This window comes from Astatotilapia calliptera, chromosome 1, assembly GCF_964374335.1.
Source record: "Astatotilapia calliptera chromosome 1, fAstCal68.1, whole genome shotgun sequence".
Taxonomy (NCBI): Eukaryota; Metazoa; Chordata; class Actinopteri; order Cichliformes; family Cichlidae; genus Astatotilapia; species Astatotilapia calliptera.
Genome location: NC_137422.1, coordinates 3,578,426 through 3,599,448, shown reverse-complemented (window position 1 = coordinate 3,599,448; position 21,023 = coordinate 3,578,426). Strand labels below are relative to the sequence as shown.

General features: G+C 42.5%; 1 protein-coding gene across 13 annotated transcripts in view; it reads right to left on the bottom strand.

Annotated features, from left to right (window-relative positions):
• Window positions 1-428: 428 nt before the first annotated feature.
• LOC113007008 (serine/threonine-protein kinase BRSK2-like) overlaps window positions 429-21,023 on the bottom strand; it is a 149,472-nt gene continuing 128,877 nt past the window's right edge. For 4 of the 13 annotated variants that reach the window (XM_026143349.2, XM_026143654.2, XM_026143518.2 and 1 more), the window contains 8 exons: window positions 20,594-20,654; window positions 16,952-17,609; window positions 16,391-16,439; window positions 15,302-15,425; window positions 12,638-12,818; window positions 10,677-10,769; window positions 6,788-6,835; window positions 429-3,055 (listed from right to left, as the gene is read on the bottom strand). In XM_026143349.2, the coding sequence (XP_025999134.2) occupies window positions 2,838-3,055; window positions 6,788-6,835; window positions 10,677-10,769; window positions 12,638-12,818; window positions 15,302-15,425; window positions 16,391-16,439; window positions 16,952-17,609; window positions 20,594-20,654 (1,432 nt within the window). In that variant the 3' untranslated portion in view covers window positions 429-2,837. The remainder of the gene's footprint in view (window positions 3,056-6,787; window positions 6,836-10,676; window positions 10,770-12,637; window positions 12,819-15,301; window positions 15,426-16,390; window positions 16,440-16,951; window positions 17,610-20,593; window positions 20,655-21,023) is intronic. The other 9 variants (XM_026143858.2, XM_026144098.2, XM_026143947.2 and 6 more) reach the window with 4 other exon arrangements.

The following is a 21,023-nucleotide window of genomic DNA, read 5'->3' as shown; positions in this document are numbered from 1 at the left end:
GTTTTGGAAGAATGGTGGACCATCAAAGTAGTAATGTAACAAAGACAATGTAAAGGTTCATTCAAGCCATCTTGGTCTATATCAGGGGTGGGCAACTCCAGGCCTCGAGGGCCGGTGTCCTGCAGGTTTAGATGTGTCCGTGATCCAACACAGCTGATTTAAATGGCTAAATGACCTCAACATGTCCTGATGTTCTCCAGAGGCCTGGTAATGAACTAATCAGGCGTGTTGACGCAGGGTGAGATCTAAAACCTGCAGGACAACGGCCATGTTGGACCAGTTATTAGAGCAGCAGAAAGTCTGAAAGGCCAAGATTTGAACAGAAATTGTGCATTTTTCACTACTGGAACTCTGAACATATAAGATTTACTTCTTTACACGAATAAACCTAATAAATAAAATAAAAAAAGGCGCAACACAAATACTACTCCAAAGTCAACAGATTTATTTCCTTTAGCACTGAAGTTGTTCACAGTAACATCACAAGGGAATACATTGCAAATGGTTATCCTGCTCAGTAGTAGCGCTCAGTACCGAAGAGTCCATTCTGTGTGCTCTGGATTCCCACAGTAGAAAAAGAGGAAAGCGAATGATGAAAGGTATTGCTTTAATTTTCCTTTCTGACAACTCAACACACACCCAGATGGGCTGAGTGAGTGACCCAATTGCCAGCAAGGTCCCTCTTTGAGAGAATGAGTAAGGAGAATGCATTGCACGGTTACTGTGTGCACACAGTAATCAAAAAAGAGAAAGGACAGCAAATTAAATGAAAATGTAAAAAAACAAAAAGGCAAATTCAAATGAATGCACATAAAGAACTGAAACGTGTAGAGAAAAGGGGAAGAGGAGAACAATTCCAACGACAACATGCAAAGAAAAGACAAATGCTGAACATGCAAACAACCATACAAGGTCAAAGCTAAGAATAGGGATCCCCTTGTTTTTTTGTGGTTTTTTTCTTTTCTTTTTTAAATAAGCTTGCCAGTAAACTCGGCTTATTTACAGAATGAGTGTTTGGTGAGTTCTGAGCCGTCATACGCGCACGGGGCATGGGGAAAAGGACAGTTATCAACAAAGGGTTTGTTCCTCTCAAAGAGGCTAAAACTACATTCTTAAATTACAGTAAATTATTTTCCCAAACATATATTACAAGGTTTCTTGCATCAAAACCCAGGGAAAGCAACAAACAGACACAAATGTTTTCATTTCTCAGTGGTCAAATAAATTAAACATGACAAAAATATCCTTAAATAATCTGACATTAAGAAACATTCTCTACATCTTTCATATAAATAAACAATAATAAATTAAATTTAAAAAATGACAAAATACAGTAAAGTACAAAAATATACACAGCAGTTCAATATTGTCTGAAACCTGCAGATAATCTAAAAGAACTTGGGGAATAAAAGAGAAAATTTAAAACATACTGAAATGGTGTAACTCAAGATAAGTGTTCAAAGTGCAAAATAAAAAGGAGACGACTAAGCAAAAAGGCCTGGTCACACCAGCAAAATTTCCTGGGCAATGTTAACGGTCAACGCGCTAGCTAGCAAGAACTTGCTAGCGCTAAATCCAAGATGGCTTTTTGAGCATTTTCTATTTTTTACCGTAATGGGCTCTTCCGTCTGAAGTGAGAAACTAAGTTTAGCTAGCAAGTCTGCAGCTAGCTAACTAGCTCATTTAGATTACTATTCGTGTACCTCACATTAACAAAGGTTGTTTTGCCGTTATCGCTAGCAGTTGCATTATTTCTTGACTCCCCACGACCTCTGTTGCAGGTCTCTTCCTGTATGTGAGCACCATCTACTGTTACAATGAAACATTTCAAATGCTGGTGTGGCCGTGCCTGTTCGTGAATACAAAAGAAAATATGGCAAAAACTCTAAAACATAATGCCACTACTACACTTTTTGACACTAAGCAGGGACATAGTTTAGTCTGTACAACAGAATAGATCATTCATTTATATAATATTACCACCGCCAACCCTCTTTATCATACTTTTATGGGCAGTCTTTAATTGCAAGAACCCATGTACAGAAACACCACAGAGCGAGCTAAAAGAACCTGCTGCTCACAAAGAAATATGATTTTAAAAAGAATTACAATCCAGCCAGTGTTTGTTGATCCATCCGTCCACCTTTGCTTTCTTCCATCGCTCCTGCATCCCATCTCGATTTCAAGTTCATCACGCGAACAGGTTGTTTATGCCGAGGTGTATGTGTGGGTGCATTTTTTTATGTACATGTAGGAGAAATGGAAGAAAGAGGGAGAGGGTATACATGTGTGCAGACTGACAAACGTCACTGTCTTAAGGCTTTTTTTCTTTTTACAAGTCTTCCAAGACGTGTCTGTGTTTGGTCTGGCGGGGTGAAGTGTACTCTACTGATGCGGCAGCAGGAAGAGACTCAAAGATATAGGGCGGGGGGAGTGGATTCAAGTGGGCTAGGGAAGTGGTCCTCAGTCTTTTCCAGTTTCAAACTCTCCTGGTGCTGGCAGGCCCAGCAGGCCGCTGTCAGCCATCTCGCCAAGGTTAATAGTTATTATGGATGATCCCTGGTGGCAGAGACAAGTCAAGCCATCACACATGTGAGGAGGACACAGAGAGGGACACAAGGTAGGGACGACGAAGCTACATCTGCTACTTATTGTAAAATACTGATCGACCTTTAAACTGAAATAGCCATTCCCATTATTAAGTACAAAATTTATAGGCAAAAAGTAGATCTTCTTGTTTTATTCTTAACTAAAGGGCAAAGTTAGCAGCTCTCCTAATTTCTCTTATTTAATGACCTGATTACTGCTTTCATCTAGTCATGCACAGCTACGGCTCCTTAAGGTTGTTCCTGTGTCCTGCTGCTGGCAGCCATCTTTGTTTTGTCTTTGCCAGGGGGGCATTTAGAGTCATTAGGTGGGGGCTGGTTGGGCTTGCTGCTGGGGGTATGCTTGGTGGGGGAGCTAGGCGTGGCGCCGGGGGAGTGGGACGCTTGGATGTTCTTCTCGTCTGAAAAAAGCTGTTTAATTACGTCAAAGAAGTTACTCAACGGGCTGCCTACACAGACGGGAAGAAAAGAAAAAAGAGAAAGAGAGAGAGAGAGAACAAACAACAAATGAGCAATGGGGTTAACATGAGGAGAGGAAGAGGACGTGATGGAGGAATGAGAGGAGTGGAGCTAGGAAAGGAGACTCTTACGACCGAGACAACTGAAGTCAGAGCTTTTGTTTTCAGGCCAGACGAAGAAGAGGTGGCACCAAAACGACACTGGTTGTATCAGGACTTCCATCACTTTTACTGCGAGAGGTTTTTTTGGTCTCTGAGTCTCAGTTTCCCTGCAACATGGAGAACCAACAGGAGCACTGGAAGACATTTTGAATCTTACCATCAGAACCGCGCCACCAAATCTCAGCTGACACCGCAGAGGGAAGAGATTTTAAACTGGAAGTTTATCATGACCTGACGGATACCTGGGTTCAGCTTTTGGTTTCAACAGCTAGCCTAGAGGGACATTTCTTGCGGGGTTTTTAGAGGGATCAGTAAATTGAAGTCTTTGTTAAAAAAAATAAATGACTAAAAACCCAGGACTCAGTGTTTCCTGTAAAACCATAGTACAACTATGAAGCTGTAAGGGAAAAACCAATAGGAACATATGGCTTAAAAGTTCACTTTTTTGCTTCACTGCTGTACACAAGAATGATTCCAAATGGTATAATTTGTGCTCTTTAAACAGCGTTCAATTACATTTTCATAAACCACCAACACATAGACTGCCACCCTCAACAGATGATAATTTTAGCCATTTGAGTCCAAAAGTGTTTCCCCACAAACATTAAAAAATATGACTTCACAGCACAAACGGCTCAAGAACGTATGTCGACAAACCGAAGGGCGAGATCACAGTGGCTATGTCTAATAAAATGTTTTTGATAAAAAAGCTTAGTCAGCCTGTCGTAACAGGCTTTGAGCCTGCATTACTTTCTAATTTTGTTAATGCAGCATTAACGTGTTATTTAATAAAAGCCACCGTCTGTACTGTAGATGATCAAATAACTGGTTTATTGTGACAGTGAAAAATTAAAAAATGTCCCGATTCTCAGCAGACTCTAGAGATACAGACTCTAAGAGCACTCTTAGTCTTCCACATCTTCCCTGCAACAGAGTAAAAATAGGACAGCATCCTCCTTGTGAATAGAGGAGATTAAAAAAAATTGGTGGTTTTCCCTACATTGATTTTTTTCAGATTTGGTGACTGACTGCAGCTGAAACAAGCACAGTGTTTACACAGGACAGCTGGTGAGGGAAGGTCTGCAAACTGTCCCCTAATTTACAAAAGCAAATTACAATCAATCAGAGTTGGTTTGTGCCAATGACTGCAGCTTCTCTTAGAAGCATCTCGTCAGACATGACTCAGCTGTTTGCATCCTGGTTATATTTCTATATGAAGACAAAGTTGCTGAGTGACTTTGTCATTCTGCAGTTAAATCGCTGTCCTGCAGCAACTACATCAGGAATTTCTGTTTAGATCTCTGAGGTTCTGGCTGGACTCTAATCAGTTAGTATACATTTCTGTCTATTTAGAAGGGCAACAGATCTTTACCAGTTTATTAATCTGGCTATGAATGGATGCAGAAGTGGCAACAATGAGTTCATTGCACACAATCACAATAATCATGATAACCGTGCTGCAGTCTCTAACCATTGTTTTTTATTGTGTTACTTTTGCATTAAGCAGTGAAATAAAGGGCGGTAAACCATGTCAGTGCAAATGTCTTCCAAAGCTCCAGTTAACTCCCCATTATACCAACATCCATCACAACAACATTTGATAAGTCTTTTGATCAGTGCTTTTAAACAGCAATGAATGAATAAAACATGCAACAATACAGCACGGTGCACACATTAATACACATTACAGGGTTAGTTTAAAACGGTACATCCTTCAGTGAGCATCTGTTGGTGTTGGTTTTGAATGTGCGAGAAGAGTGAAGGCGTGTCCTGAGAACTTACCATCGTCCCCCTCTGACAACACGCACACATGTGTTCCATTTGTGTCTGATCTTTTGTTCAAGTGAGGTTAAATATGGAGAGTTATAGAGGAGGGGTGAACAACCTGGTATCAAGCATTATCATGCAAAGGCTTAATCAGGCTAGTAAAGCCCCAATGCCAACCTCCAACCCCAAACACACAGAAATATAGTCATCGTATCAAGTCATTGTGTTCCCTAACTCAGCCAAAACTACCGTGGAAACATCACTGACACTACATAGCCCAGTAACTTTGACCAAGTGGCCAATTAGTGGGCCCCACTACATTTAAAATAATCTTTTACATAAAGAAAGATGCCCATTGCCCCTCAGACTGGAGAATTCACTGCCTTCCATCATCGTCCTTATGAAATCATAAACTGGATGTCTCTGTGTTTAGAAAGCTTAATGGTCAGTCTGTGTGGCTTTTGAACAAATTATTTTTTATTGTCCGTCAATAAAAAAAAGTTGTTAAACACTAACAATGAGGCCCTTTTAGATTTGTCAGGTGAAAACCTTTTTAATAGTGCTGTCAGCGTTAATCTCATTAAAATGGCGTTAACGCCAAAACCGCATTAACACGGCAAATCTACGTTAGCGTGGATCGCCCCGTGCGTGGGGCTGGACGGGGCTATCGCATTAACGAGCTAACTGCGCTAACACCTTGATGTCCTGCAGCCCCACGCACTAACTCGCTAACGTAACGCGTTAATGCGGTTATGGCGTTAACGTCATTTTAATGAGATTAACGCTGACAGCACTAATTTTTAACACACTGCTGTCATCATACGTTGTTTTCTTATTGTTCATGACTTTCATCAGTCAACAAAAATTATATTTTTTTGTTTCAGAATGATATATTCATCAAATTAAAGAAAATTTGAAAAAGAAAGACTCAGGAACAAATGTGAATAAGCGGCTACACGAGCATTATCTTTCTGGCACAAACTGAAAGAATTTGAATCTAATTTTTAGAAATAATTTCTATACCTTGCTTAATCCTCTTTTTACGATGATTTTTTGGCCTTTATTGGATTCGGACAGTGAAGACAGACAGGAAAACCGGGAGAGAGGGAAGAAGACATGCAGCGGATCGGACTCGAGCTCAGGATCTCCGGCCACACGGTCGCCTGCTCACCCACTGAGATAAACCTGCGCCCAGACTCGCTTGGTCCTAGCTGAAAAGCTAAAACTGACTAGCTAAAATGAGCCATAAGAAATATTAGTTAATTACATTTTTAAAAAAAAGTTCCTATTCAAAGAGCATTATTAAAATCCAATAAAACTTAAACATGCCTGTGTTACTGACACTGGTGGAGCTTGGGTCAGAAATTGGCTCAGTATGTTGATGCATCACATTGGTTTTGTTTGATTAAAAGAAGTCACTGAGTTGCGCACATTCTGGGCATATTTTTTTTAAAGAGACCAAATTTCAAAAGCCCTCATCAACACTAATGTTTGTCTCAGAATAAACAACTGGAAAAATGAAGAGGTGCCTCTAAGAAGCCTTCCTGTGGATTCAGTTTCTTGTTGTAAAAACCCCCAAAGCACTTTCTACTCCTCATTGGAAATACTCCATTTCTTTCCATTAAAATGACTTGTTACGATGAATTATATTTTATTTGCAGCTCACACGCTCCCAGACACACGTGTTAGTGCAGACAGAGTGTGTTGGTGAAAGGGCCTCCAGGACGTTGCCAGTGTGTTAAAAGCCAGAGTTAAGGTGGTTTGCCGGGAGTTCCCGGACGCTCTGGGCCTTACCACGCTTGGAGGATTTACTGGGCAAAGAAGCTGAGCGCTGAGAGCCATCTGAGAGCAAAGGACAGTGTCAGAAACACCAACCCACGCACTGAGGCCGTGTGCTTCATCAACACATGAGCTGAAGCCCAACATCAGCAGGGCAACACATTACACTCCCTCTTGGCATGAGTGGACTCCAAACACATGAATGTTCAGCTCATTTCTTTCTCCTGTTTGCTATTTTGCGATCCTTCCTTGTTGTGATATTTTCTGTGTTTCAGTCATTGCTAGATTGGTTTAGGTAGAAACACGTCGACTTAATCCAACATCCAACTGAAAAACCTTAATGTTGGGAGTATTGAGCCTACTAACTTATATTCAGCATATTATGGGCGAACCTGCTGCAAACAGTTTAGTCAGCGTGGCGAGCTAGTCTGACGCTCTCGTTCCATTTTTCTATAGGAACCAAACTTTACAGGATGTTGGTGAAATGAGTGAAAATGAAAAAAACACCTAAAGAAAACTGACAGTTAGAAAGAAAAAATCTCAACATTTGTTGGTCGTGTAAGCAGATACTTTCTTAGCAGGGACAAGTGCTGTAAATAAATGTCCTAAAAATGACATCTTACTGTAATTATGGAGTGGATGGATATCTGCAGATGGTGTAAAGTCTTGCCTGATTTTTCTTTTTATGTCCTCAACTCTTTCAGTCTCAAAACAAATATATATGCAAAAAATAAAGCATTCCTTGGTAATGTGGACCGGTCTCATCAAAAACTGTGAAATAATGAGACTTAAAGGCCCAACTGTGCTACAGAGCGAGCGATTTACAGTCTGATCTCTGTTTGCAAAGACTTTGGGTTTAGGGAAGCAGAGAGCAAAACTTCTCTGTGCTGAACGTTCACAATCCTTCCCGATCTTTTAAAAGATGTTGACATGATTGTACAATGCAAGTACGTCCCTCACGTGTTGGTTTGCCCTCCTAATTCAAACGTACCTGAACCTCTTTGTTGTTGTTTTTTAGAAAGAACAATCGAACACGACTTTCTGACAAAGCTAGCATGGACTGGATTCGAAAAAAGAAGACAAAAAGAAGCTAGTGCACCACTGTGACTGTTCTAAATCTTTGGGTAAGAAGTAAAATCTAAACATCATCATTAGGGCTGGGTTTTGATGATTGATTTATCGATTAAAATCGATTCTAGCTTGGATAACGTGATATCGATTCATTAAAATCCTGAATCCATTTTTAAATAATCTCAGGTTGAACCTCACAAAATTTCTACAACCACCAAACAGCTAAAAGAGTAAATGAGAGCAGGAACACGGATTCTGCTCAAAGACATAAACACAAAACGCGAAGCCGCCAACGCATCAGAATCAGTGAGCTGTCGCCTTTATCCCCCGACGGCACGAACACGGACATGTCGTCGGGGCTGAAAGCCGACAGCTCGCTGGTTTTGAGGCGTCGGCAGCTCGTTTTGTGTTTACGTCCTTTTTGCGCTCGATTCTGAAGCTGCAGGTTTCATCTCTCTCCGAACAATACTGACTGAACCAGCAGCAAAAGACGATCCAAACTACGCTTCACATAAACATAGTCATGAATTTCCTCTGACTTTTGCTGCTTTGCTTCCACCACGATAAAAATCACACTGCATGTAGAGCTCTCTCTCTCTCTCTCTCTCTCTCTCAGGAACAGTTTCCCATCTAAAAATCCGTTTTTTGCATTATTCGCTTACTTATTACCCACAAGTCTACGGTGTTGGCCGCTGGTTTTTTTTACTTACTTCTGACAAGAAAGCCTCATTTCTGCTGTTCAATACTGAACAAATGTAAACTTTTTAAAATTTAAAATTTAAAATTGCAAAATGCTGTGTCTCTAATCAAACCTCTGTAACTTTGCTAAAAACCCCGACCAGGAAAACGCCTTCATGTTTTTCTGTGTTTTATCTTCAGTTACTTTGACACAAAGGCCTCTGCTGTGATGCTCACACCTTTGATAAAGTCTCACAAGTGGCAGCTTTCTTTTTATATATATAAAAATATCGATATGTACTGATAAGTGATCAGAATTATAATATTTCTGACTGTCTGAGGCAAAATTTCCCCGATTCAAAATTGAATCGAATTGAATCGAATCGATTCGGGACCTTGTGAATCGGAATTGAAGCGATTCTAGAAATCAGTGACGACCCAGCCCTAATCATCATCATCATCACAACTGTGGGGCCAAACTAAACAACCACGGGGAGAAACTTGCTCCTCTGTAGCTGTTTATCAGCAAGAAAGTGAGAAATAGGCTGAACATTCACATGGCTGACATTTCTTTACATTCACCTTCCACAACCTTGCATATATACAAATACACACAGAAGCCCAGAAGACTGACGTCTTTACAGCTGTCAGGGGTTTAGCACATTTTATCACACATGCAGATTTGCCTTCTTCCTGCTGCACAGAGATCAACACACACCATATCACATACATGTTTGTTCGACATACACTGTAGAGCATGCTTTCATTTTAGTACCAGACAGTCACGTGTGTGAGTGTGTGTGTGAATGGCAGCTCACCCAGAACCATCAAGACACATTCGTGAGAAACGCGACACAGTATGGAAATGCTGGCTCTCCCCAGTAAAGAGGCCAGTTTGCAAAACTGCGTGTGTGTGTGTGAATGTGCATGGTTCTGGGCTTTCATTCAGCATGCGAGCCATTCAAATCATCCACGAGGCTTTAGAGGAAGCTGTGGATGACAGAAGCTGGGTGACATGGAGAGGCAGGCCAAAGGGAGAGAGACAGAGAGATAAGAAAGAGAGAGAGATGTGGCTCATTGGCACATCTACATAATGGTGGAAGCGACTGAGGCTGTGCATACAGTGCGTGATAGCAGTTCCCATCTGTGGCAGTAACTGTTGATAGTGGGTCCTTTAAGCTGAGTGTGCGATTCCTGCAGGTGGACATCTTTCACAATATCACTAATAATGATCGTGACTGGCTGTTTGGCAGAATCATCCATTTCAAAACTTAGAGTGACTACTTTTACGTGTCAGTGCTCCTGTGTGTGACGCTAAGGTCAGGTTGTAATTTCTCTGCTTCACCACAAGAGGGGACCATTATCAAGTAAATAACCACAGATAAAACAAGAGGAAGACCACCAGGATACCACACTGACAAACAAAACTAACACGGACAGCTGGAGAACACAGACTTTCTTTTCTTCCATATTTTTTTCCCTAATGTTTCCATCTATATATAGGCAGCCCCCAAAATAATGGCAAACGTCCCAATCACATCAAAGGTTTGAAAGAATTGTGGGATTGTTCCAGCGTGTTGACACTAATCAGACAAATGTACTTTTCTCCTTCTTGCAGACGAAAATGCTGCATGCACAAGCAGCTAATCCACAAATGAACAGTTGTAAACATCCATTAGCCGAACCTACAGTTTGCTTGGGTGTGTGTGTGTGTGTGTGTGTGTGTGTGTGTGTGTGTGTGTGTGTGTGTGTGTGTGTGTGTGTGTGTGTGTGTGTGTGAGAGAGTGTGTTTCTGCTGAGTCAAGTGTGAGGTCAGAGCCAAGCTGCTCGTCTATGTTGAATTATTTACAGTTTGAGATACACTTCTTAGTGGCTGTAATCAGTCCTGTGAATGTGTATATACATCTCAGTACATAACACTGCCATGTAGACTGTGTGTGTGTGTGCTGGTGTGTTGACGTGCACACCATGGTATGTGGCAGGGACATGCACGTGGAAATGCCGTGTGCTAAAAGCAGTGCGCCGGGCTAAGCTGAGCCGAGGTGGGCCGCAGGTGTGGCTGTGCTGTGATGCGAGGAGGGAGGGAGGTTGTGAGGGCGTGGAGGGTGGGGGTTGTAGGCGTGGTCGAGGACGAGTGGCGAGGGACTCCACTTACCGGATATTTGTGGCTGGATGCCAGGCTGGTCGTTGGAGCTGAGCAGCTGGGCCTGGATGGTCTCCACCACACGCTTGAAGCGTCGGCTAGGGCCTGTTGAGAAACCGGGTCCGTGTTATAATCCAGACTTGACACTGTAGCCACAGGGCTGCAAGGAGTACTTAAAAAAAGCAATACTAGGGGTGCACGAGTGGTTTTTGCAAGCATAATTTCAATATTGTGTGTTTCCCACTGAATTCATTTAGTGTTAGCACTAGCAGTCCATGGATTCAGCTCAGCCAGCAGTCACAGCAGATGTAAGCCCACATCACCTGATACCACAGGCAAATCTCTGATGGCTGTTCTGTTTCCTTTTGGCTTTCTACTAAGTGCAACCCATGATTCAGTATATTGAGCAGCAGTAATCTGAACTATTGTTTGTAAGACTTTCTCAGTCTCTCACACCGGCTTGTTTGGAGCGTTGTCTCAGTTTGTTGTGGTTCCTATGCATTCACCGATGCACGGCTCTCTTAAGGTTCAGCAGCATTTCAGGCTGACTTCTGGATTTGGTTCTTTTTGCTGGCTGTGTTTGGGATCACTTTCCTCCTAAATGACACCATTTTGGCTAAGCTTTAGCAGCTGGCTCCAGATTTAACACTTTAATACTTGGGTACACAGAGAAGTTCATGGTCAACTCAAAAGCTGCAAAGTTCCCGGTCCTGTGGCTGTAAAACAAGCCCAAATCATCACCCCTCCCCCACCAACAGCTGGACTCTGTGCTGTCCAATAACATGCCAAACATCTTGGCCTTGTGTGCCAAAAGGGCATCGTACAGAAGTACTGTGGTCCTTTCAGAACATGCAAACATGAGGGCTTTCTCCTGGAAACTTTCCACTGAACAGTCTTTCTCAGTGCAGAATGATGGGGTCAAGCTGTTTGGAGAGGCCTTTTCCAGATTGATGGACAGCAACAGCAATGTAAGAGACTGCTAAACCTCTTGCGGGTAACCTGTGTTACCTACGTGTGCTATAGATCACAGGTTTAGCTTCAGATAATAAGCTTTCCCTGGTGTGTGAGTAACACATACATAAACATGCTGTAAGTGGTAGCTACAGTAAGTTACTCCAAATGGTTGTAGGTTGTGAGCAGAACAGTCACTGAAAAGCACAGTGCTGTGTTCAGTGTCACAGGAAAGAAGAAAACAGTCCCTGTTCGTGTTGCTGAGGCATCCCAACGAGTTCTCCAAAGCAGAAATGTGCATGTTTGTTCCTGTTTAATATACCAGCGGTGTCCGACTCCAGTCCTCCAGAGCTACCGTCCTGCAGCTTTTAGATGCGTCCTTGTTCCGACACACTGGAGTTGGACACGCCTGACCTACACTCATTCACCAAACACTTTTTTAGGTACACCTTGCTACGACTGGGTTGGACCTCACTGTCACAGATTCACCAAGGTGCTGGAAACATTCCTCAGATCTATGACACCAATCTCTCGCTCCCCCAAAGATCTAACAAAAAGACCCCAGAGGGGTAGACTGAACTCCTTGCCATGTTCAAGAAAGCAGTCAGAGATGATCTGAGCTGTGGCAATAATAACTGGTACTACGGTAGGATGGAGTCATGCATTCTTGCTGTTTACATGCAATTCTGACTCCAGCCTCTGAATGCTGCAGCACTCCATGTAAAATTATTAAGCTCTTCAGCATACGCTGGTTGCCATGAGTAGTTATTTGAGGTTGCTGCTGGCTTTGCTGTTCCTCTGACTGGGATGATCACCCAGTAAACTGCTGCTCACTGGATATTTTCTCCTTTTCTAGACTGTTCTCTGTAAACTGTGGAGAATCTTGCCATGCTTAAAATCCCCTTTTGCCCCATTCTGATACTCGACTTGAACTTCAGCAGGTCATCCTGACCAAGTCTGCATGCCTCGATGCGCAGTGTTGTTTCCATGGTTTTCTATGTGTTGTGATGTATGTGGTTTACCTGAGAGCAAGGTGAAGGTGACAGAATATATGCCGTTCTCCTTTGTGGCGCTGGTGCTCTCGGTGTAGGTGATGTCCACCTGGAACTTCACCGGCTTCTGGAAAACCGTCGGACCAGCTGTGGACTTGTACTCTGCCCGGAAACTGGTCTGAGAGATGACGCTGTGGCTCAGACTGGGAATCTGGGGAGAAAGACGGTGGGAGAGGGTAGGAGGGTGAGGTTGGTGGAAGAGCAAAGGCGGAGTGCTTCTGAGTCAGCAGCACTGGGCACGCAGACACAAGACAACTTGCACATCAGTTAAAATGGCAGCATGGATGTAAGAGAAAGAGACGGGAGCAGAAGGAGACACTGTTGGATGTGCTACACCCTAACATGTGGTGACATTTTGATGCGTAAGCAGCGGAGGCCACGCTAACACCAAGACGTGAACAGACAGCAAGCTGTTGCACAGAGCTGTTGTGGAGGACCAGCGTGGATCGTCACGATATTAGTCAGGTTTTAATCTCATGGCTGGTTGGTGTACATGAGCGTTTGCATTTTTCTCCTGGACTGCTGGGCTTCTATGGTCCTGCTTGGTGAGTTTCGCGCTCACTATAGCAGGTTTTTATCACGCTCATGAGGGAGCACCTTCACCTTATATTTCAGGCTTTGTAACTTGGGATGAAAATGCAAAATCTATAAGTTAACGCATCATGTTTTTCAAACGTGTGTATGTGAGAAGAAAAAAATATCACTACTCCTCCTGTTTGATTTGCTTAGTGAGTATTTCCAGGTACCAGCGTGAGTCATAATGAACATAATGTTGGTTTTCATCTGTGCTTTATTTTGAAGGTTTACACATACACTGTGAGTAGTGTTGGGAAGTAACACAATACCAGCGTCATGTATTTAAAATACAAAATATGAGTAACTGTATTCCATTACAGTTACCGTTTAAATAGGTGGTAATCAGAATACAGTTACTTTGTTGAAATAAATAGAATACACGGGGGTCACTTCCTGTTTCATGTTAAGCTGTCCCCTTTCTATGCCTTCTCCAATTTTGGAGATTTAATGCTCCGGGTTTGAGTCCGACCCCCCCCCCCCCCCCCTTTTTTTTTTTCTAATTTAATTTCCATCTGGGATTAATACAGTTTCTCTGATTCTGATTGCTGGAAACACAAACAAAACATGTAATAAGAGGCTCTAATGTAAGCATTAGAGGTGGGAATCACCATATATCCCACGATACGGTATTATCACAATACTTAACGCACGATACGATATTATTGCAATTTCTAAAAATATTTTGCGATATTCAGATTCTGTATATAAAGGTAAACTTTATCAATATTCATTTTATCTAATATCAAAGTCTCGCGCTCAGTCTTTCTCTCATTTCAGTCAGTTTTATTGTTGACAAACTGAACGGTTTGTATTACAGTCTAGTCCAACTTAACTGAATGCAACCATCTGGTACAATTATAGCTATTCTGAACTATGCAATTTATGAAAACTATGCAGCCCATTCAGCAACTGAAGAATTTGAAAGTAAATTAAAACAAAATATAATTTTGCATTAAATAAAAAAGTTTTAAACTTAATTAAAATAAAACATGTCTTAAATGAAAATAAGTAAACTGTCATGTTTATTGCTGCCATAAAAAAGTTAAACACATTTGGACAGTGAAGGAATGTCAGGATCCTTGCTCAGAAAAAGGATCAACATGCTCTGAAGTCAGAGCACAAAAACCTTTTTTGTAACAAAATATCGATTTCTGCTGTCCCTGTATCGATACATTATTAGCAAACAAAATATCACGATACTACACAGTATCGATTTTTTCCCCCACCCCTAGTAAGCGGCCTGTTAATGTTGGTGGTGTCAGTTACACCATGGACCCAGAGGCAGCAGTGCACAGGCAGGAATGCGTTTCCGACACCACTTCATAAGAAGAATGGGACGGACAAAACTTCAGTATCTTCGATGTACTATTGCTGTGTGATTTTTATTACTATTACTGAAGGCTACTCGCCACCGAGCGAACATTGTTAGCTTGTTCATAGACTGCAGACTGTTAGGCCATTTTTAAATACTCATGTACACAAGTCCGTACTCGCGTTTTCACTAGTCCGGACTTTGTAAGTTCACACGGGAGTCCGGACTTCCCGAGAACGCAGGACGTGTACATGACATCACAGCTGCATCCACTGTTAATTTAACTGTGATTAATATTTGCAATGGAAATTACACATGACATAAAAACATGATGAACAACATGATGTAGGTGATTTCTTTAAGAAAAATGAAAAAGAAATGTTCCAACACTGACTGTAAGACTGTAAAATTATGTACGCAAAAATGCTAACAAAGATTTTATTGTCTTTATTTTTTCTCTGATATCTGAGAATAAGACTTCAGAGACATCAACAAAGTTCAGATGTGGGAGGAAAAAAGGCAGATTGAGGTCAAACTGATGTGAACATGCTCTGTCGGGTCTTCCAGTCTGCTGTGTTGTAGCAATGACTTCTTGTATTAAGGAAGAAAGCTACAACAATAGAACAGTTATTTATCAGATCAGCCTCCATTGTAGCATAGATCATTCAAATCGGGCATAATGTAATCAATAATGAAATGTTACAGGATTAGAAGAACCGAAGAGAGGAGTAAGGAGGGAGACTTACAGAAAGGAAGGCGTGCACAATGTCGGCCTTTATGGAGCTAAGAGGTTTGTCTTTGATGACTATGAAGATCTGCTCCTCCTTCTCCAGATTGATGAAGTTTCCAAACCATGACTTCTTAGCCAGTCTGCAGAAAAGATTCAAAGTTTGGTTCCAGCGTTACAAAGCACACTCAGTATACCCAGGTTATATTTTATTAACAACTAACAACTAGCTAAGAAAAGAGGTGGGATTGTAACAATTACAAAGAAACCCAAACAAATGAGACCGATACCTGACTAATAATTGTAACAGACAGCTCCATCAGCTCCATCACCACTGCTAACTAACGTAGAGTTGTGCAGATGATTACTTTACCTAATTTTAAATTGTTATTATGCTTTTGAAAGATTTGTACTGAAGCATTTTCCCAAAACACAGACCTGATGGGACACACGCGTTTCTCTGTGACTGAGGAGATACTTTCACAGCAAACATGCTTTTCTAGGAAGTGGACAGCTGCACACTCACGCAGCTTGGCTGGTTATTAATCATGGTATAACTGCACAGAATGAGCACATTACTGAGTTCCCTGATAAAATCCCTAATAAAAAAGGGCAATGTCTTACATGCTTATCAATGACTCAGCTAATTAATTAAAAAATAGTTTTCTCCAGCGAAGAAGGCCGAGTGTTTGACTGGGGTAAGATTTGGTTTTGGAGTTTAAAATAACTTGTAGCTGGTGTCGTCTGACTTATGATAACCGTCATTAGCCTGCCTGCTAACAGGGACAAACTGCTAACTGCTAAATAATAAACTACCTAACAACAGGGAGCCTGTTCCTGTGTTTTCTCTGTATTGTTGCAGGATCGTTACCTTACACTATAATACTGTGATTTGGTGTTATATGAATAACATCGAATTGACCTGAAATGAAAAAACGCAGTTCGCTTGCTAACTTAAAATGCTATCACATGGATAAGTCTACCATTCAGATTCCCAATATGCTAAAATAATGTAGCTGCTGCAGGTTCACATTTGAAACACTTGTGCTGCTATTAAATAAACATAATGGACAGGTGAGGTATTCATGTTTGCTGCTGTGGTACTCACTCTGGCGAGGAGTCTGGGGTGAGACTGGACATATCCTCCTGGGTGGGAACTGTGGACACAAACAGAGGCTAAATGTTAGATTCGGCTCTATAACTTATGGAAACGGCACTTGGGGAGATACTTCTGTGTCTTGTTTTTAGCACTACTAAGCAGATATCATCAGTGTAAACGAGTACTGGGCCTCATCATGACTTAATTCGGTTTGTCTGGAGGGGGGTTGGTTCAGCAGCATCAAAGCAGCTGTAAGAAAACTACCCAAACTAATGAAAAAATTAGGGAATTTTGTAAATTTTCCACTTTCTGTAATGAGGCCGTTATCTTCTTTATGACATGGCCTCAGGATGCAGATTCTCACGGTTAGGCTGGCGTCAGGTTAACTGCAGGTAAACGCAGTCATTAAGAGATTATTTGTCCTTGTTATTCCCCTGAGCGATAAGGATGGATTGCATAAACACACTCTGCTGAGTAGATTATCACATGGATAAGAGTAAGAAATTCAATCTGATTAAGCCAAATCATGAGGTTTCATTTCCTGGGCCCTACCTGTCTCCTCCACCATACCTTGCATTTTCCTGCGGTGGAAGCGTGGTGAGCCGAGGAAGCTGTTCTTGATGGAGTTGAGGCGCGTCCTCCAGGGCATGCCACCCATGGAAGGGCTGGGCGGTGGTGTCGGGCTGGGCGTGCCAGCCGGGCTGTCCTTGGGCGTGTGCACTGGGGTGCCTTTGGGGGTTGGGAGAGGGCTCCCTCTGGGGGAGGGGTGGGGAGTCACCTGCGTGATGGGGACAGATTTGGCGTTGTGGTCAGGGTGGAGGTGGTGGCGGCGGAGTGGGGACATCGGAGGCACCGGGGAGAGAGGGATAGAAAGCTTGGGGGGAACGGTAAGGGGAGGGTGGCGCCTCACCCGGGGGCTGTTGGGGATGCAAGGGGCCAGAGGCTGGCTCGGGGTGGAGGGCTCAGATTTAGGGGTGGTGGCAGTCTGGTCCGTGTTAGGGAGTGGGTTGGACCTGGTGGTTTGCAGGGGCTTCTCAGATACTTTGGGCTTAGCAGGGAGGGTCTGTGTGCGGGGGTGCATGATGGGCGAGCCCATCTTTGGCTGGTAGGAGTTATGTGTACGGGGCCCCACCCCATTAAGGCGGACCTCGGGGGAGTGGGTGGGGCTGCAGTTGGGGGACTGGCATAGGTCTGGAGATTGGGGTGGGATAAAAAACCGCCGGATGGGCTGCGATTGTCATGCACCGTCACAGATGACAGCAGGGTCAGCCAATAAAAAAGCCAGAGGAACACCACGGCCCAATGAAGGTTCATTCCCATTCAACAAAAATAAAAATAAGCAAACACCAGGAAATAAAAAAGGAGTGTGGCAGATGGTTGAGAAGTGGAGCAGGCAGGAAGTGGTGAGAGTGCAAGAAAGAAAGAAAGACAGAACATGCGATTAGCAGAGTGATTAAGCCAATCACGAGGCAGCAGTGGAGCATTCATGATGCATTAACAGAAGGGATGCACCGAGATCAACGTGGTCACTTTGTCCACATTCTCATACTGTGTCGCTTCTGCAGTGTTACAACATACACAATATCACAGTCTAGCTTTGTTCTCCAAGGTTCACCTGGACTCATTACTTTAGTGCATTATAACCATGTAAATCACTGTTTACACGGAGAATAAAGCATCGTACGCTTTATCTATCCTACATATGAGCTAGCAGCGTGTCCACCTCTTTAAAAGCTAAACCCCTCTGTGGTCACTGTGGTCTGTGGTCACACTGAACACGCCGGAATGTTGCAGCAAATCTCCAGAATGTGGAGAAAGCAACAACTTTTAACTGAAAAGATGAAGGTTTGGAGTTTATTTAAATGTTTTGGCCTCTTAATATCAGGGCCAACCATCAGCTGCACTTCCTGAAACTAAGGCTTTCACCTGACAGAATTCCACTACTGTGAGATACATCGGTGCATCCCTAATTACCAGCAAGTGACCCAGCATGAAAGCTAACCGATTTAGCTTCACCCTCCACCTGGGAAAGCAGCCAGAGTGCATGCCCAGTGCTGACGCACAATACTGTGGGATGAATGAGCAGATCACTGATAAGACAGGTCAGAGCAGTGAGAATCCACAGCTGAACAAACTGCAGCAGCACAGCAGACCTCAGCAAATCAAAAACAGCGAGGCTGCAGAGCCTGTGGTGAGCTGTCAGCCCGTTCTTGGAATAGCATGTGTATAAAGTAATACAGTCATGTCTGTGTAAGAGTTTAACACTGAGAGTTCTGCAGTTCTGATTCAGTATTTTCTTATTACCGAAAAAAGAAATGCATCAGAAGACTCAACAGCTACTCATTGATTCTTATCAGTAATTAAAACAGTAACCTTTTTAGGAAGTTTCAAAAGCATCCTCTCTTCAGCATGTATGAAACAGACTGAGCAAATAAACTCAGGTGGGTCTGTTGAACGAATCAGCATCACTTATAGGAAGAGGAGCTGAAGATTACAATCTATCTCCTCTTTAGTTCGCTGTGTCACACATCACAATGTGCGGCTCACAAGGACAAAACATAAAACTTCAGCACGTCCTCACAGGATAGAAAATGTTACGATACCCAGCCTGTGCTCTTTCTGAGCGTTGGTTAGTAAAAATGAATGACTTTAAGGAAACAGCAAAGCAGCACCTGGAGGCTGTGAACTGATTCACACACTTCTCCTCCCTGCTTTGACTCTGCAGCAGGGTTTTCTCAGAGACTGACAGACGTGTTCTTCCACTAATTTGCCACGTCATTAGAATCTCTTCTTCATGGATATTAATCGCCAGATCTCAGTTTGGTCTGCGCTCATAGATGGATCTGGTCCCGCTTCATCTAAAGCTCTGTGTGACGTACAGCGCAGCACACACTGGGTTCAAATGATCCTAAATCAGATCGGCCTGCTGTGAATAACAACGAGAATAAAAAGAATAAGAACAAGAAGGCCTTTATTTATTTCACAGCTGCAGAGCAGTTAGATGACGATATAGATAAAAAAGGGGCATCTTTTATTTTCCACAGATGACCAACTGACTATGATTTGTTTTTCAGTAATTTGGTGGAAACTGTTTTAGTTAGTAATGGAGCGACATCATCATCAACCCAACAAATAGCATCTGTTAAATGTCTTATTACGTTTCCCCTGACGATTTCACCATTCACTTTTTAAACATAAGTTATTACAGTGAATTATACACGTGTTAGTTTGTTTCCAAATATTTGGTTTTAGCCAATATTTAGAGTTTATTCAGAAGAAGTGGTTCATTGGAAAGAAAGGACAAAATGCAAAAAGTATTTGATTGTTTGGTGACCAGCCGGAACCCAAACACACAAAAAAATTTAAATTCAATCAACAGGCAAACACTAATTTATCCTCGTAGCGATGAGGTCGCTGGCGTATTCTAGTGGCTCATTAGGAAAACTGAGCGTTTATGACATATGACTGAAAGAACATTTCATTTACTACAATGGAAGACTCGATAGATACTTTTTAAAACATTTTTCCCTGAAAACTCAAATTATTAAGCTATTAAACTTCGATCAGTTACATAAATTAATTGACTATTTACCGCAGCTGTACTGTTATTTCACCAGAGGACTCGTTTTTTATGGTTAGTGATTTGTTTTGTCGTTACAGTGAGCACTTTGTGGGGATTTTTATGACAGATACTCTAATATCATATGTGCAGAACTTGAAATTTACTCGAGTTCCTCCAGCTAATGTTAGCTGAAGCCCACACTGACCAGCTGTTAGAAAATTACTGACATGTTTTTTCCTTCTGCTTTGACTTTTTCAATAAAACTAAACGAAGTCTTATGAATCTTCAGCAGGCTACAATGAGAGAACTACAAATGGCTCTCAGATGGACTTTGTTAGTTGTATATAGTCAGCTTTGGCCTTTTCATGCTTTAGTTAGTTTAACATTTCCAGATTGGCTTCACTGCAGAGTTCTTCTTTCTTCACCTGCCCGGACATGATGTACAACTCACTCGTTTCCCTCATTTAGGCTGTGCTGTACGTCAAACAGGCTTATGATGAAGTCCACAATGTGAGCTGCTGATGGGAGGCAATGGGAGGGAAATGTGAACAAGTATGTGTGTATGAGCGGAACAATATGCCAGCAGAGCCAGTCAGCCAGCAAGGTGCTTGTGGGGAACCAATCACTTCATGGAAGGGACGTATACTTACCCTGGGACTGCTGAGAGGACTGGTGGACAGACCAGAGGACGCTCCACTGATTGACCGTGACCTACACACACACACACAAGGTAAAATCAATATTCACAAAGTGGACAGTATGCATGATGCACAATACCACAATGTACAAAGCAGCGCACACACACACACACACACACACACACACACACACACACACACACACACACACACACACACACACACACACACACACACACTTGTTTTCATATCTTGGTGAGGACATCTCATTGACATAATGCTTTCCCTTGCTGCTTACCCTGAGCCTAAACCTAACCATAACCTAACTGTAACCCTGACACTAAAGCCACATTTTGAGCCTCAAAAATGTCTTCAAACTCGTGGGGACGGCACTTTGTCCCCATAAGTGACTGTTGGTCCCCACAAGTGCCAATTTTCTGTC